Source organism: Vombatus ursinus, unplaced genomic scaffold (assembly GCF_900497805.2).
Source record: "Vombatus ursinus unplaced genomic scaffold, bare-nosed wombat genome assembly UNPS02004704.1, whole genome shotgun sequence".
Taxonomy (NCBI): Eukaryota; Metazoa; Chordata; class Mammalia; order Diprotodontia; family Vombatidae; genus Vombatus; species Vombatus ursinus.
In genome coordinates, this window is record NW_020944482.1 from 395,258 (window position 1) to 408,695 (window position 13,438).

General features: G+C 38.1%; 1 protein-coding gene across 1 annotated transcript in view; it reads right to left on the reverse strand.

Moving 5' to 3' along the window:
* Positions 1-13,438, reverse strand: part of TBCD (tubulin folding cofactor D) — a 445,631-nt gene that overhangs the window by 25,860 nt on the left and 406,333 nt on the right. The window contains exon 32 of the mRNA XM_027840857.1: positions 9,654-9,731. Within this exon, the coding sequence (XP_027696658.1) occupies positions 9,654-9,731 (78 nt within the window). The remainder of the gene's footprint in view (positions 1-9,653; positions 9,732-13,438) is intronic.

Sequence of the window (13,438 nt, forward strand, 5' to 3'; positions counted from 1 at the left end):
TTTCTGAATTTAGGTCTATCCCAGGTCTCAGCTTGTCTGACACAAAGTCCATTCAATGACTAAGGGCTAATTAAGAATTGAGACAAAGAAAGCCTAGTTTACAATCACAAAAGTATCAATCTGGGAGGAGAAGACTCTTTTTGACCACATTTTGGGTTTTCTTGGCAAAGATACTGGAGTAGTTTGCCATTTACAAATGAGGAAACTGAGGCAAACAGTGTTAAGTGATTTGCTTAAGGTTACACAGCTAGCAAGTGTCTGAGGTTGGGTTTGAACTCAGGTTTTCCTGACTCCCAGCCTGAGGTATTCTATCCACTACAACACTTGGCTACCCTTAAATGTTTCACAGAATTTTCTCCATCTGTTGATATTTTCTTAGGGTATTCATTCGTGGGTTTTTTTTTTTTTTGCTTTCTTTTTCTAGATTTTATTTTAAGTATTTAAGTATTTTATTTGTGCTTAAGTTAATTTGGGTAATTTATATTTTCACAAATATTCATCCATTGCATGTAAACTGTCACTTTCACTGGCATATATATAATTGATCAAAATAGCTCCTAATAATTACTTTAATTTCATCTTCACTGATGAGTGTGTTCATGTTTTTCATTTTTCATACTGGTAACTTGGTTTTCTTCTTTCATTTTTAAATCAAATTAACTAATAGTTTATTTTATAGTTTTTTCATGAAACTAACTCAATTTAAAAAAATTAGTTGGATAGTTTTTCACATTAAACTGATTTCTCTTTTGACTTTCAGTATTTCTATTTTGGTTTTTATTTGTGGATTTTTATTTCTTTTCTAGTTTTTTTCTTAATAGCATGCCCAATTCATTCATCTCCTCTTTTCTTCCCCTTTTATGGATGTAAGCATTTAGAGATACAAATTTTTTCAGATGTAATGTTTTGACTGTACCCCAGAACTTTTGGTACATTGTCTCATTACTGTCATCATTTTTAATGAAATCATTAATTATTTCTACAATTTTTTCCTTTGGCCTAGTCATTCTTTAGGATTTCCAACTAAATGTTAATCTCTGCTTTCAAGGCTCATTATTGCATTACAGTCTGAAAAGAGTGCATTTAATAATTCTGCATTTCTATATTTCTTCGTGAGGTTTTGATGGCCTAATTGGTCAATTTTTTTTAAGGTGTCACATACAGCTGAGAAATAAGTATAGTCCTTTCTATTCCTATTCAATTTTTTTTTTATTAATTTACTTTTAGTTTTTAACATTCACTTCCACAAGATTTTGAGTTCCAAATTTCTCCCCATCTTGTCCCTCCCCCCACCCCAGGATGGCATGCATTCTGAATACTGCTTCCCCTAAACTGCTCTTCCTTCTATCTCCCCCCTTCTCATATCCCCTTCCCCTTCTATTTTCCTGTAGGGCAGGATAGATTCCTATACCCCATTATCTGTATATCTTACTTCCCAGTTGCATGTGAAAACACTTTTTAACATTTGTTTTTAAAACTTTGGGTTCCAAATTTTCTCCCTTCCTCCCTCCCCACCCACCCTCCTTGAGAAGGCAAGCAACTCGATACAGGTTATACATGTGCAGTCATGCAAAACACTTCCATAGTAGTCATGTCATGAAAAACTAACTATATTTCCCTTCGTCCTATCCCACCTCCTGTTTGTTCTATTCTCTCTTTTGACCCTGTCCCTCCTCAGAAGTGTTTGTTTCTGATTACTCCCTCCTGCAGTCTGCCCCCCTCCTTTATCATCCCCCCGACTCTCTTATAAACTTCCCCCTATTTTTCTGTAGGGTAAGATAGATTTCCATACCCAATTAAGTGTGTAGGTTATTCCCTCCTTAAGCCAAATTCGATGAGAATAAGATTCACTCATTCCTTCTCACCTTCCCCTACTTCCCCTCCTCTGTAAAAGCCCTTTCTTGTCTGTTTTATGTGAGACAATTTACCCCATTCTACCTCTCCCTTTCTCCTTCTCCCAGTATAATCCTCTATCACTCCTTAATTTTATTCTCCAGATATCACCCATTCATCTTCAATTTACCTTGTGCCCTCTATCTATCTATCTATTTATCTATCTATCTATCTATCTATCCATCTACATAATTTTTTCCCTCCAACTACCCTAATACTGACAAAGGTCTCATGAGTTACAAATATTATCTTTCCATGCAGGAGTATAAACAGTTCAACCTTAATAAGTCCCTTATGATTTCTCTTTCCTGTTTTTTTATGTTCTCTTGAATCTTGTATTTAAAAGTCACATTTTATATTCAACTCTGGTCTTTTCATCAAGAATGCTTGAAAGTCCTCCATTTCACTGAATGTTCATTTTTTTCCCCTGAAGGATTATACCCAGTTTTGCTGGGTAGGTGATTCTTGGTTTTAATCCTAGCTCCTTTGTCCTCCGGAATATCATATTCCAGGACCTCTGATTTCTTAATGTAGAAGCTGCTAAATCTTGTGTTATCCTGATTGTGTTTCCACAATACTTGAATTGTTTCTTTCTGGCTGCTTGCAATATTTTCTCTTTGACCTGGGAAGTCTGGAATTTGCCTATAATACTGCTAGGAGTTTTCCTTTGGGGATCTCTTTCAGGAGGTAATCAGTGGGTTCTTTCAATTCTATTTTGCCCTCTGGTTCTAGAATATCAGGGCAATTCTCCTTGATAATTTCTTGAAAGATGATGTCTAGGCTCTTTTTTTGATCATGGCTTCTAGGTAGTCCAATAATTTTTAAATTATCTCTCCTTGATCTGTTTTCTAGGTCAGTTGTTTTTCCAATGAGATATTTCACATTGTTTTCTATTTTTTCATTCTTTTGAATTTGATTTACAATGTCTTGATTTCTCATGAAGTTGCCAGTCTCCATTTGCTCCATTCTATTTTTTAAGGAAGTATTTTCTTCAGTGAGCTTTTGGACTTCCTTTGACATTTGGCCAATTCTGCTTTTTAAGGCATTCTTCTCACTGGCTTTTTGGACCTCTTTTGCCATTTGGGTTAGCTATTTTTTTAAGGTGTTATTTTCTTCAGTATTTTTTTGGGTCTCCTTTAGCAAGCTGTTGACTTGTTTTTCATTATTTTCTTGCATTACTCTCATTTCTCTTCTCAGTTTTCCCTCTACTTCTCTTACTTGCTTCTCAAAATCCTTTTTGAGCTCTTTTATGGCCTGGCATCAATTTATATTTTTCTTGGAGGCTTTGGATATAGGAGCTTTGACTTGGTTTTCTTCTTCTGGTTGTATATTTTGATCTTCTTTGTCACCAAAGAAAGATTCTATGGTCTGACTTTTTTTGCACAGTTTGCTCATGTTCCCAGTCAATTAAGGTAGGGATCTGTTTCCAGTGTGGAGAATGTACTGTCCCAAGCTTCAGGGGTTCAGTGCCAGCTGTTTTTAGAGATACTTCTAAGGACCCATAAATTTTCAGTTTTTCCAAGGTGGTACAATCAAGGGTGAGGTGTTCACTCCTTTCTTGGCCTGTGCTCTGCTCTATGAGTGACCACAAGCACTCTTTTCTGCCTTAGAACAATGAGGAGGATTCCCTCTCCACTGCCACTACAAGCTCCACCATCCCAGTGCTCCTCCTTACCCCAGGACCACCACCCAGAACTTCAACCCAGATCCAAGCATGGGCAAAGCAAGAGAATTCTTCTCCACCACCAGCAAAGAGATCCCTGCAATCCCCCTCTGATTAGCCACTTGATTTCCCCCTCCATCTGTGGCCCAAGCTCCAGAAGCAGCCACCACCCCACAGCTGCACCAGGACTGGGGCTGGGACCAAGCATCTCTCACTGAGGTCATAGACTTTTCCTACTGACCTTCTAAATTGTTTTTGGCTTTTGTGAGTTGATAAGTCTGGAAACCACCACAATTACCCATGATTCAATCCTCTGAGGCCTGCTCCAGGTTCACTAAGGCCTGGTCTTTGTCTGCACGCCCAAGCTGAACTGCATTCCTCTCCTAGCCTGGCACAACAGACCTTTCCAATAAACCATCCAGTTTGTCTTGTGCTAGAAATTTGTTTCACTCTGTCTTTTTGTGGGTTCTACTGCTCTAGAATTTGTTTAGAGCCATTTTTTACAGGTATTTGGAGGGGTTTGGGGGAGAGCTCAAGCAAGTCACTGCTTTTACTCTGCCATCTTGGCTCTGTCCCTCCCTATTCAATTTTTTTCCAGAGGTCTATTATGGCTAACTCTTCCACAATTCTTTTCATCTCCCTACCTCTTTTCTTACTTATTTTATGATTAGATCAATTTAACAGAGTTTTAAATGGGGTTCTGAGAGGGGTAAAAGTATAGTCTGCCCATCTATTTCTTCCTATAATTCATTTAACTTTTCTCTTAAGAATTTGAACGCTATACCCTTTGACCCAGCTATACCACTTTTAGGGCAGTCTCCCAAAGAGATCATAAAAACGGGAAAAGGACCCACATGTACAAAAATATTTATAGCAACTCTTTCTGTGGTGGCAAAGAACTGGAAACTGAGGGGATGCCCATCAATTGGGGAATGGCTGAACAAGTTGTGGTATATGAATGTAATGGAATACTATTGTGCTGTAAGAAATGATGAGCAAGCTGACTTCAGAAAAACCTGCAAAACTTGTATAAACTGATGCTGAGTGAAATGAGCAGAACCAGGACAACCTGTACATGCTAACAGCCACATTGTGCAATGATTAACTTTGATAGACTTAGCTCTTCTCAGCAATGCAAGGATCCAAGACATCTCCAAAAGTTTCATGATAGAAAATGCATCCAGGGAAAGAACTATGGAGTCTGAATGCAGATCAAAGCATACTATTTGCTCTTTTTTTTTTCTTCTGTTTTGTTTTGTTTCTTCTTTCTTGTGGCTGTTCCGATTGGTTCCAATTCTTCTTTATAACATGACTAATATGAAAATACATTTAATAGCAATGTATATGTACAGCCTATATCAGATTGCATGCTGTGTTGAGGAGGAAGGTAAGGAGGGAGGGGGAGAAAATTTAAAACTTAAAAGCTTATGGAAGTTAATGTTGAAAACTAAAAATAAATTAATAAAAAAAAGAATTTGGATGCTATACCATTTGGTGAATATATATTTAGTATTGATACTACTTCATTAACTATAGAATCACTTCATTGGATATACCTTTTAGCAAAAGGTAGTTTCTCTTATTCTTATATCTTATTCTCTTCTATTTATACTTCTCTTTTTTTTAAACCCTGTATTTCCTCAGAAATCAATTTTGCTTCTGACTGTTGGCTCCCTTAATCTCCCTCTTACTGCTCTCCCTTTTCCCTTATCTGCTTCCTTTCCTACTTCCCTGTTAGGTAAGATAGATTTCTGTACTGAACTGAGTGGGTATATATTCTTTCCTTTCTGAATCAGTTCAGATGAGAGCGAGGTTTAAGCATTAGCCATTCCCCCTACCCCATTTTCCCTTCCATTGTAAAAATGCCTCCTTGCTTCTTTTATATAGGATAATTTTCCTCATTCTTCCTTTTCCTTACTGCTTCTCTCAGGGTATCCCACTTTCTCACCCTTTCATTTTTTTAAAATAAGTCATCGCAACATGATGGACTCACACCAATGCCCTCTGCTTCTGTAGACATCTTCTAACTTCCCTAATAAGTTCTTAGGAGTTACTTACATCATCTTTCCATATAGGAATGTAAACAATTTAATAGTATTAAATCTCTTAAGATTTCTCTTTCCTGTTTACCTTTTTATTCTTCCCCTCACTCTTTGTGTTTGAATGTCAAATTATCTATTCAGCTCTAATCTTTTCATCAACAATACTTGAAAGTCCTCTATTTCATTAAATATCAATTTTTCCCCTGAACAATTACATTCAGTTTTGCTGGGTAGGTTATTTGTGGTTGTAATCCTAGCTCCTTTGCCTTCTGAAATATCAAATTCCAAGCCCTCTGCTCTTTTATTGTGTCATCCTGACTGCGGCTCCGCTGTACTAGAACTGTTTTTTGGGTTTTTTTTTGGCTGCTTGCAACATTTTCTCCTTGACGTGAGAGCTCTGAAATTTGGCTATAATATTCCTGGAAGGTTTCATTTTGGTATATCTTTAAGGAAGTGATTGATGAATTCTTTCGATTTCTATTTCACCCTCTGGTTCTAAGGTACTGGCACAGTTTTCCTTTATAATTTCTTGAAATATAATGTCTAGGCCGTTTTCGATCAAGGCTTTCAGCTGGTCCAATAATTCTTTAATTATCTCTTCTTAGTCTATTTTCCAGGTCAGTTATTTTTTCTGATGAGATATTTCACATTCTCTTTTATGCTTTAATAGAAGAATATTTCAATAAAACTTTGTTTTATTGTTTGCTGTTGTCTCAAGGAGTTTCCTCTTATCAAATTCTAGTTTTTAAGGAATTATTTTCTTCAGCGAAGTTTTATACCTCTTTTTCTATTTGGTCAGTCCTGCTTTTAAGGAGTTCTTTTCTTTAGTGAGATTTTGTACCTCTTTTAACACGTGGTCAATTCTTTTTTTTTTTTTTTTAAGGAATTACTTTCTTCCGTATTTGTTTCTTTTTAAAAAGTTGTTCATTCTCTTCATTTTTTTTTGCATTACTCTCATTTCTTTTCTCAATTTTTCCTCTGCCACTCTTATTTGATCTTTAAAATGATTTCTCTTTGACCTTTAAAAAAAATCTCCCTTTATCTCTTCTAGAAATTTTTGTTGGGCTTTTGTCCAATTAGCATTTTTCTTTGAGGCTTCTGTTTGTAAATGTTTTCATGTCATCTTCTTCTTCTGAGTTTGTATCCTGAGTTTTCCTATTACCATAGTAGATTTTATGGTCAGGTGTGTGTGCATTTGTGTGTATGTGTGTGTGTGTGTGTTGTTTATTCATTTTTTTCCAGCCTATTTCTTAATTTTGGACTTTATATTAGAGTTGAGTTCTGCTTATCTCTGGGTAGGCAGTGGTAGTACAGAATCACTGTACTGAGTTTCAGAAATTTTCTCCCTGTTCTCTTCACAGCTAGTTCTGTTAGTCTCTAAGCTTTTGGTGCTTCCAAAGTGGTGTGATCTAGGGAGAGATATGGGCACTAATCTCTCTGTCTGCATTCTGGTCCTTACCCAGGAAAGGACCCTTCTCCCTTTGGACTGGAAGTGCTAGTGCTCCTTTCTTCCCTGGAACTACAACCAGGGAAAAAGGGCCCCTGTTCTCTCTATGCCCTGGAACTGAAACCACTGCTCTTACTCCCTTGCAAATGAAAGTATTCCTCTCCATCTTGTAACTGTGACGCAGAATTTAGTAATGAGCATTTGAGTTGCCAAATGTTGCCTGGTCTTTTGTGCAATGCCCCCACAGGGATCCCCCATAATATCTTTCTGACCATATGTCCAATCTGCTTAGCTTTTCTGTGTTCTGAGAGCTCCTAAGATTCCTGTGGCTAGTGCAGCAGCCACCTCTATGGCCCTCCACTGGTGTTGATGCCATCCTGTGCTGACAGTAATGAATTACCTCAGTGCCACAGATGTTTCCTTCCAACATCCTATGTTGTCCTGGCCTGGAATAATGTCTCATCTGTATCTTTTGTTGACTATGCTGCACCAGAAGTCAATTTGATGTATCATTTTAAAATTGTTTTGGGGGAAGTACTAGGAGAGTTTGGCTAGAATGCACCCTTTATTCTTCCGTCTTAGCTCCAAGCTCAATCTTTGGTAATTCCAGACTTTTTTCTTCATTTTCCTCTATTATTCACTTTCTGATTCCTTCCCCTTTGATGACAGGTCAAAGCTAGGACCAAAAGGTGTATCAGCCTCCTTCCATACTAGGGAATTCACTTTTCACTAGATGCAGTCTTTGTTCCAAGTGGCTTCCAGGGGGATAAAAACTGGCCTCAGCTAGAAGCCATCTTCCATTCCTTTAGTTCTATCGGAGCCCTTCACACGTGCTAGTACCTTGCTTCAGGGTTCCCTCTTTTCCCTAAATCTCTGCATGAGTACTGCTAAATCACAGGTATTTCTGATACAGAAGCACTGCTCCAGGCACAGCAAACTTTCACTTTCTTGTAACTCAACTAAATTTGCATGGTGGGGTTTCAGGTGGCAGATTTGCATTATATTGTTTGTTGCCTCAGAATGTAATAGTAGGGAGAAGGGGTGGAGCATGGGGTTAGCAGGTAGATATTATAGCAGCAGCAAGTAAATTGCTGAGTCAATCTCAGATCACAAGCCTGTGGGTCCCATTGTGTAGCTCTGCCAAAGAGTGGGACTAAAGAGGTAAAGAGTACTGAGTGAGCATGTTAGATATTAGGGATTAGCCTAGTTCATCAGGTTGTGTTTTGAGAATATCAGGAGGTAGTTTTCTGAAGAAGAAATACAAGCTAACAACAATCACTTGAAAATAATTTATAAGAAAAACACAAATTAAAACTTTGAGGTTCTATATAATATCTATAATACTGGTAAAGATAGAAAAGGAAAATGACAATTGCTCGCGGGGTTTTAGAAGACAGGCACATTTATATACTGTTGACAGACCTGTGAAATGGTCTAATCACTTTGAAAATCATTTGAAATTATACTCCAAAATTCACTATTCTGGGTCTCAGTTCCTAATATGAACAACAGAGATAGTATGATTTGCAGAGCTACCATTCAGAATATTTTTGAGATCAAAGTTGTAAACTCTAAAGTGCTATACAATGTGACTATTTTGGCTCCATTCTCTTCAGACCAAACTCTTACTAACTCTTTGCTCCAAAAAGGCTCATCTTTTCATGGTTCCTCTAAAGCACAATGATCAACTCATGTTACCTCAACCTGGAATCCCTTTCATCCTTCTCTTGACCATTCAACATCAAATTCATCCTCCAAGGTCCAATTCAAGTGCCACTTTCTGGGGGCAGCTAGGTGGCATAGTGGATAGAGCGCCGGCGCTGAAGTCAGGAGGACCTGAGTTCAAATCTGCCCTCAGACCAAACACTTGACACTTACTAGCTGTGTGACCCTGGGCAAGTCACTTAACCCCAATTGCCTAAAAAAAAAAACCGAGTGCCACTTTCTACTTGAAGCCTTCTCTTGTTACTTCAACTAGTACTGACTTTTGCCTTCTCTGATTAATAGCACTAATCAAATCCACCAATTAGTTTAACACTCAATATACTTTCTAATAATACTGCTGAAATTCTCATAAAATTATTGAATTGATTACCTCACCAACACTAAAAACTCCATGGTAGAGAGTATATGCTACATTTCTATTCTGTATTAACCCCCTCCCCCAACCCCGCCTAGTGATCGTCATTGATGTATATACCTTATACAGTGTTGGCACTCTATCAATATTTTCAATCTAACTGAAGCAATGATTATATGAATGCCTATACAGGAATTAACCTTGACTGCACTAGAAAATTAACTACAGTAATCCTATTGACTAGATCAAGATTCTTAACCTATTTTTGTTTCATGGTTCCCCCCGACCGTCTTTGGCAGTCTGATAAAATTTCTGAACTGCATTTCAGAATGTTTTTTAATATACATAATAAATTGTATGAGATTTTAAAAGAAATCAATTATAATGAAAGATAGTGGTCAAAATATTTTTTAAAAGTTCTTTGACCCCATGATTAGAATCCCTGTAACAGATTCACTGATATAAATGCATTAACCCCTCTGGCAGAAATAAAACAAGAAAGATATATCAAGAAAAAATAGTATTTACTTTTCCTCAGTAGTAAAGATGTCAAAACAACCATTGGCCAGCATCTGGTCCAGCATCTTCAGGAATGGTACAGATACCCTAAGGGAAAAAATAGACATGAACATAAGACTAACTCTTAACATACTGCATAGCTAAAGTGACACCTTCTATATGAGGCCTTTTCTTATCTTATTGTACCCCACTCCTAGATGCTGGTGACCCATCTCCAACAAAAACTTACATTGCATTTACTTGTATGTATTTAAACACATATATACTGCTTTCTCCCTATAGAATATAAGCTCTCTTTAAAGGCAGGGAATGTTTAGTTTTTGTCTTTGTGCTCCCCAGTATGTAGCACTGTCATAATTATTTAACAGGTATTTCTTGATTGATTTGATACTGAGCTTTACTCTTTCACACTGCATGTCTGGACTTAAGATGATAAACTCACTTGACTACAAAACAAATACAATTTGATCTCACCACTTCCTCTGGCTCAGAGGTTCCATGCAAGGCAATCACTAACCCAAGTATTAAGTAGCAAAAGTGGAGCTACTCTTTGGGGCAGCTATAGCCCCATGAAAGCAACAAAAGGTCAAGACCAGACTTTTTTTCAAAGAAATGCTGCAAAGTCTAGCTTTAATATCAAGTCCAAAGTCCAGAAGTGGGCTGGAAGAATGAGCAAAAAAAGAAAGAAAGGAAGGAAGAAAAGGATCCCACCATAAAGAGATGTTAAGGTAGCAAAGAAGCCCACGATACAAACACAGAAGAAAAAAATATTACTCCAAAATAATAAAAGTGTCAGAGAAAAACACAGCTTGAGTAACAAGTTAACTAGAATTCCTAGAAGAGATGAAGCAAGAGTTAAAAAAAAAAAGTTAACATTGTTTTTTATAAATAAGAGGATTTTTAGGACAATATTGGGAAAGAGATGAGACCTATGGAACATAGAATTGGAAAAAGAATTAATAGCATGGGACAAAGAGGTATAAAGGCTTGCCCAAGCCACAAATTCTCTAAAATTTAGAATAAACCAAACAGAACCTAATGATTCCATGAGCAACAAGAAATATTAATGTTAATCACAACACTGAAAAAAAATAGATGAAAAGGTAAGGTATCTCATAGCAAAAACAACTGATCTGGAAAACAGAACAAAAAGAAAAAAATTAACAATCACCACTAGACTTTATGAATGCCATGACCAAAGAAAAGAGCCTAGATGTTATATTCCGAGGAATCTTAAAAGAAAATTGCCAGCTCTCTTAGAACCAAAGGACAAAATAGAAATAAAAAGAATCCATTGGTCACCTCCAGAAAGAAACCCCCAAATAAAAAATCTGCAGGAACATTATAGCCAAAATCCAGAAATACCCGGTCAAAGAAAAAATTTTGCAAGCATCCAGCAGCAAAAAAGAATTCAAGTTCCCAGGAGCCACAATCAGAATCAAATATGATTTAATTGCTACCATTATGAAAGACTGGAGATCCTGGAATGATATTCCAGAAGATAAAGGATATGGGGGGGTGGGGGAGTGGAACCACGATGGCAGAGTAAAAGCAGTGACTTGCTTGAGCTCTCCCCCAAACCCCTCCAAATACCTATAAAAAATGGCTCTAAACAAATTCTAGAGCAGCAGAACCCACAAAAAGACAGAGAAAAACAAACTTCCAGCCCAAGACAGCCTGGATGGTTGATCAGAAAGGTCTATTGTGCCAGGCTGGGAAAGAAGTGCAGTTCAGAGTGGGTGCACATGTCGCAGCGAACCTGGAGCAGGCCTCAGAGGACTGAATCGCAGGCAGCTGTGGCGTTTTCCAGACTTCTCAACCCACGAACGCCAAAGACAACTTAAAAGGTCAGTGGGAAAAGTCTGTTTCTGCGGTGAGAGAGAAGCTTGGGGTCCCAGCCCCATGCCCTGAGCTCAGCTCTGGGGCTGTGGCTGCCTCCTGAGCTTCTGGCATACAGGTTGAGGGGGAATCAAGTAGTTGATCAGAGGGGGATTTCAGGGATCTCTCTGCTGGTGTAGGATTCTCTTGCTTTGACTGGGCTTGGATCTGGGTCACAGCTCTGGATGGCTGTCCTGGGGCGAGGAGGAGCCCTGGTGTGGCAGACCTTGTGGCAGCAGTGGAGAGGGAATCCTCCTCACAGTTCCAAGGCAGAAAAGAGTGCTTGTGGTCACTCATAAAGTAGAGCACAGGACAGGAAAGGAGTAAACACCTAGTCCTTGATCATACCACCTTGGAAGAACTGAAAATTTACAGGTCCTTAGAAGTAGCTCTGAAAACAGCTGCACAAAACCCCTGAAGCTTGGGACAGTACATTCTCCACACTGGAAACAGACCCCTACCTAACAAAGAGTTCATAACTCAAGTAATTGGCCAGGATCATGAGCAAGCAGCACAAAAAGAGTCAGACTATATTATCTCACTTTGGTGACAAAGAAGATCAAAACACACAACCAGAAGAAGACAACAAAGCCAAAGCTCCTACATCCAAAGGCTCCAAGAAAAAGGATTTTGAGAAGCAAGTAAGAGAAGTTGAGGAAAAACTGAGAGTGATGCTAAAGGAGACCCCAAAAAACACTGAAGAAAATAACACCTTAAAAAATAGCCTAACCCCACCGGCCCTGAAGACAGGAGGACCTGAGTTCAAATCTGGCCTCAGACCAAACACTTGGCACTTACTAGCTGTGTGACCCTGGGCAAGTCACTTAACCCCAATTGCCTAACAATAAAAAAAATAAAAAATAGCCTAACCAAAATGGCAAAAGAGGTCCAAAAATCCAATGAGGAGAAGAATGCCCTAAAAAGCAAAATTGGCCAAATGGAAAAGGAAGTCCAAAAGATTACTGAAGAAAATACCTCCTTAAAAATTAGAATGGAGCAATTGGAAGCTAGTGACTATATGAGAAATCAAGGCTCTGTAACACTAATCCAAAGGAATGAAAAAATTAGAAGAGAATGTGAAACATCTCATTGGAAAAACAACTGACCTGGAAAATAGATCCAGGAGAGAGAACTTAAAAATTATTGGACTATCTGAAAGCCATGATCAAAAAAAGAGCCTAGATATCATCTTTCAAGAAATTATCAGGGAAAACTGCCCTGATATTTTAGAACCAGAGGGCAAAATAGAAATTGAAAGAATCCACTGATCTCCTCCTGAAAGAGATCCCCAAAGGAAAACTCCTAGGAACATTGTAGCCAAATTCCAGAATTCCCAGGTCAAGGAGAAAATATTGCAGGCAGCCAGAAAGAAACAATTCAAGTACTGTGGAAACACAATCAGTCTAACACAAGATTTAGCAGCTTCTACATTAAGGGACCAGAGGGCATGGAGTATGATATTCCGGAGGGCAAAGGAGATAGGATTACAACCAAGAATCACCTACCCAGCAAAACTGAGTATAATCCTTCAGGGTAAAAAATGATTATTCAATGAAATTGGGGACTTTCAAGCATTGCTGAGGAAAAGACCACAGCTGAATATAAAATCTGACTTTCAAATACAAGACTCAAGTGAAACATGGAAGAAGTAAACAGGAAAGAGAAATCATAAGAGACTTATTAAGGTTGAACTGTTTACATTCCTACAGGGAAAGATGACATTTGTAACTCATGAGTCCTTTGGGAGGGGAAAAAATTATATGTATGTATAGATAGACAGATAGATAGAGGGCACAGGGTAAGTTGAAGATGAAGGGGTGTTATCTGGAAAATAAAATTAAGGGATGAGAGAGGATTATACTGGGAGAAGGAGAAGGGGAGAAGTAGAATGGGGTAAATTATCTCACAAGAAACAG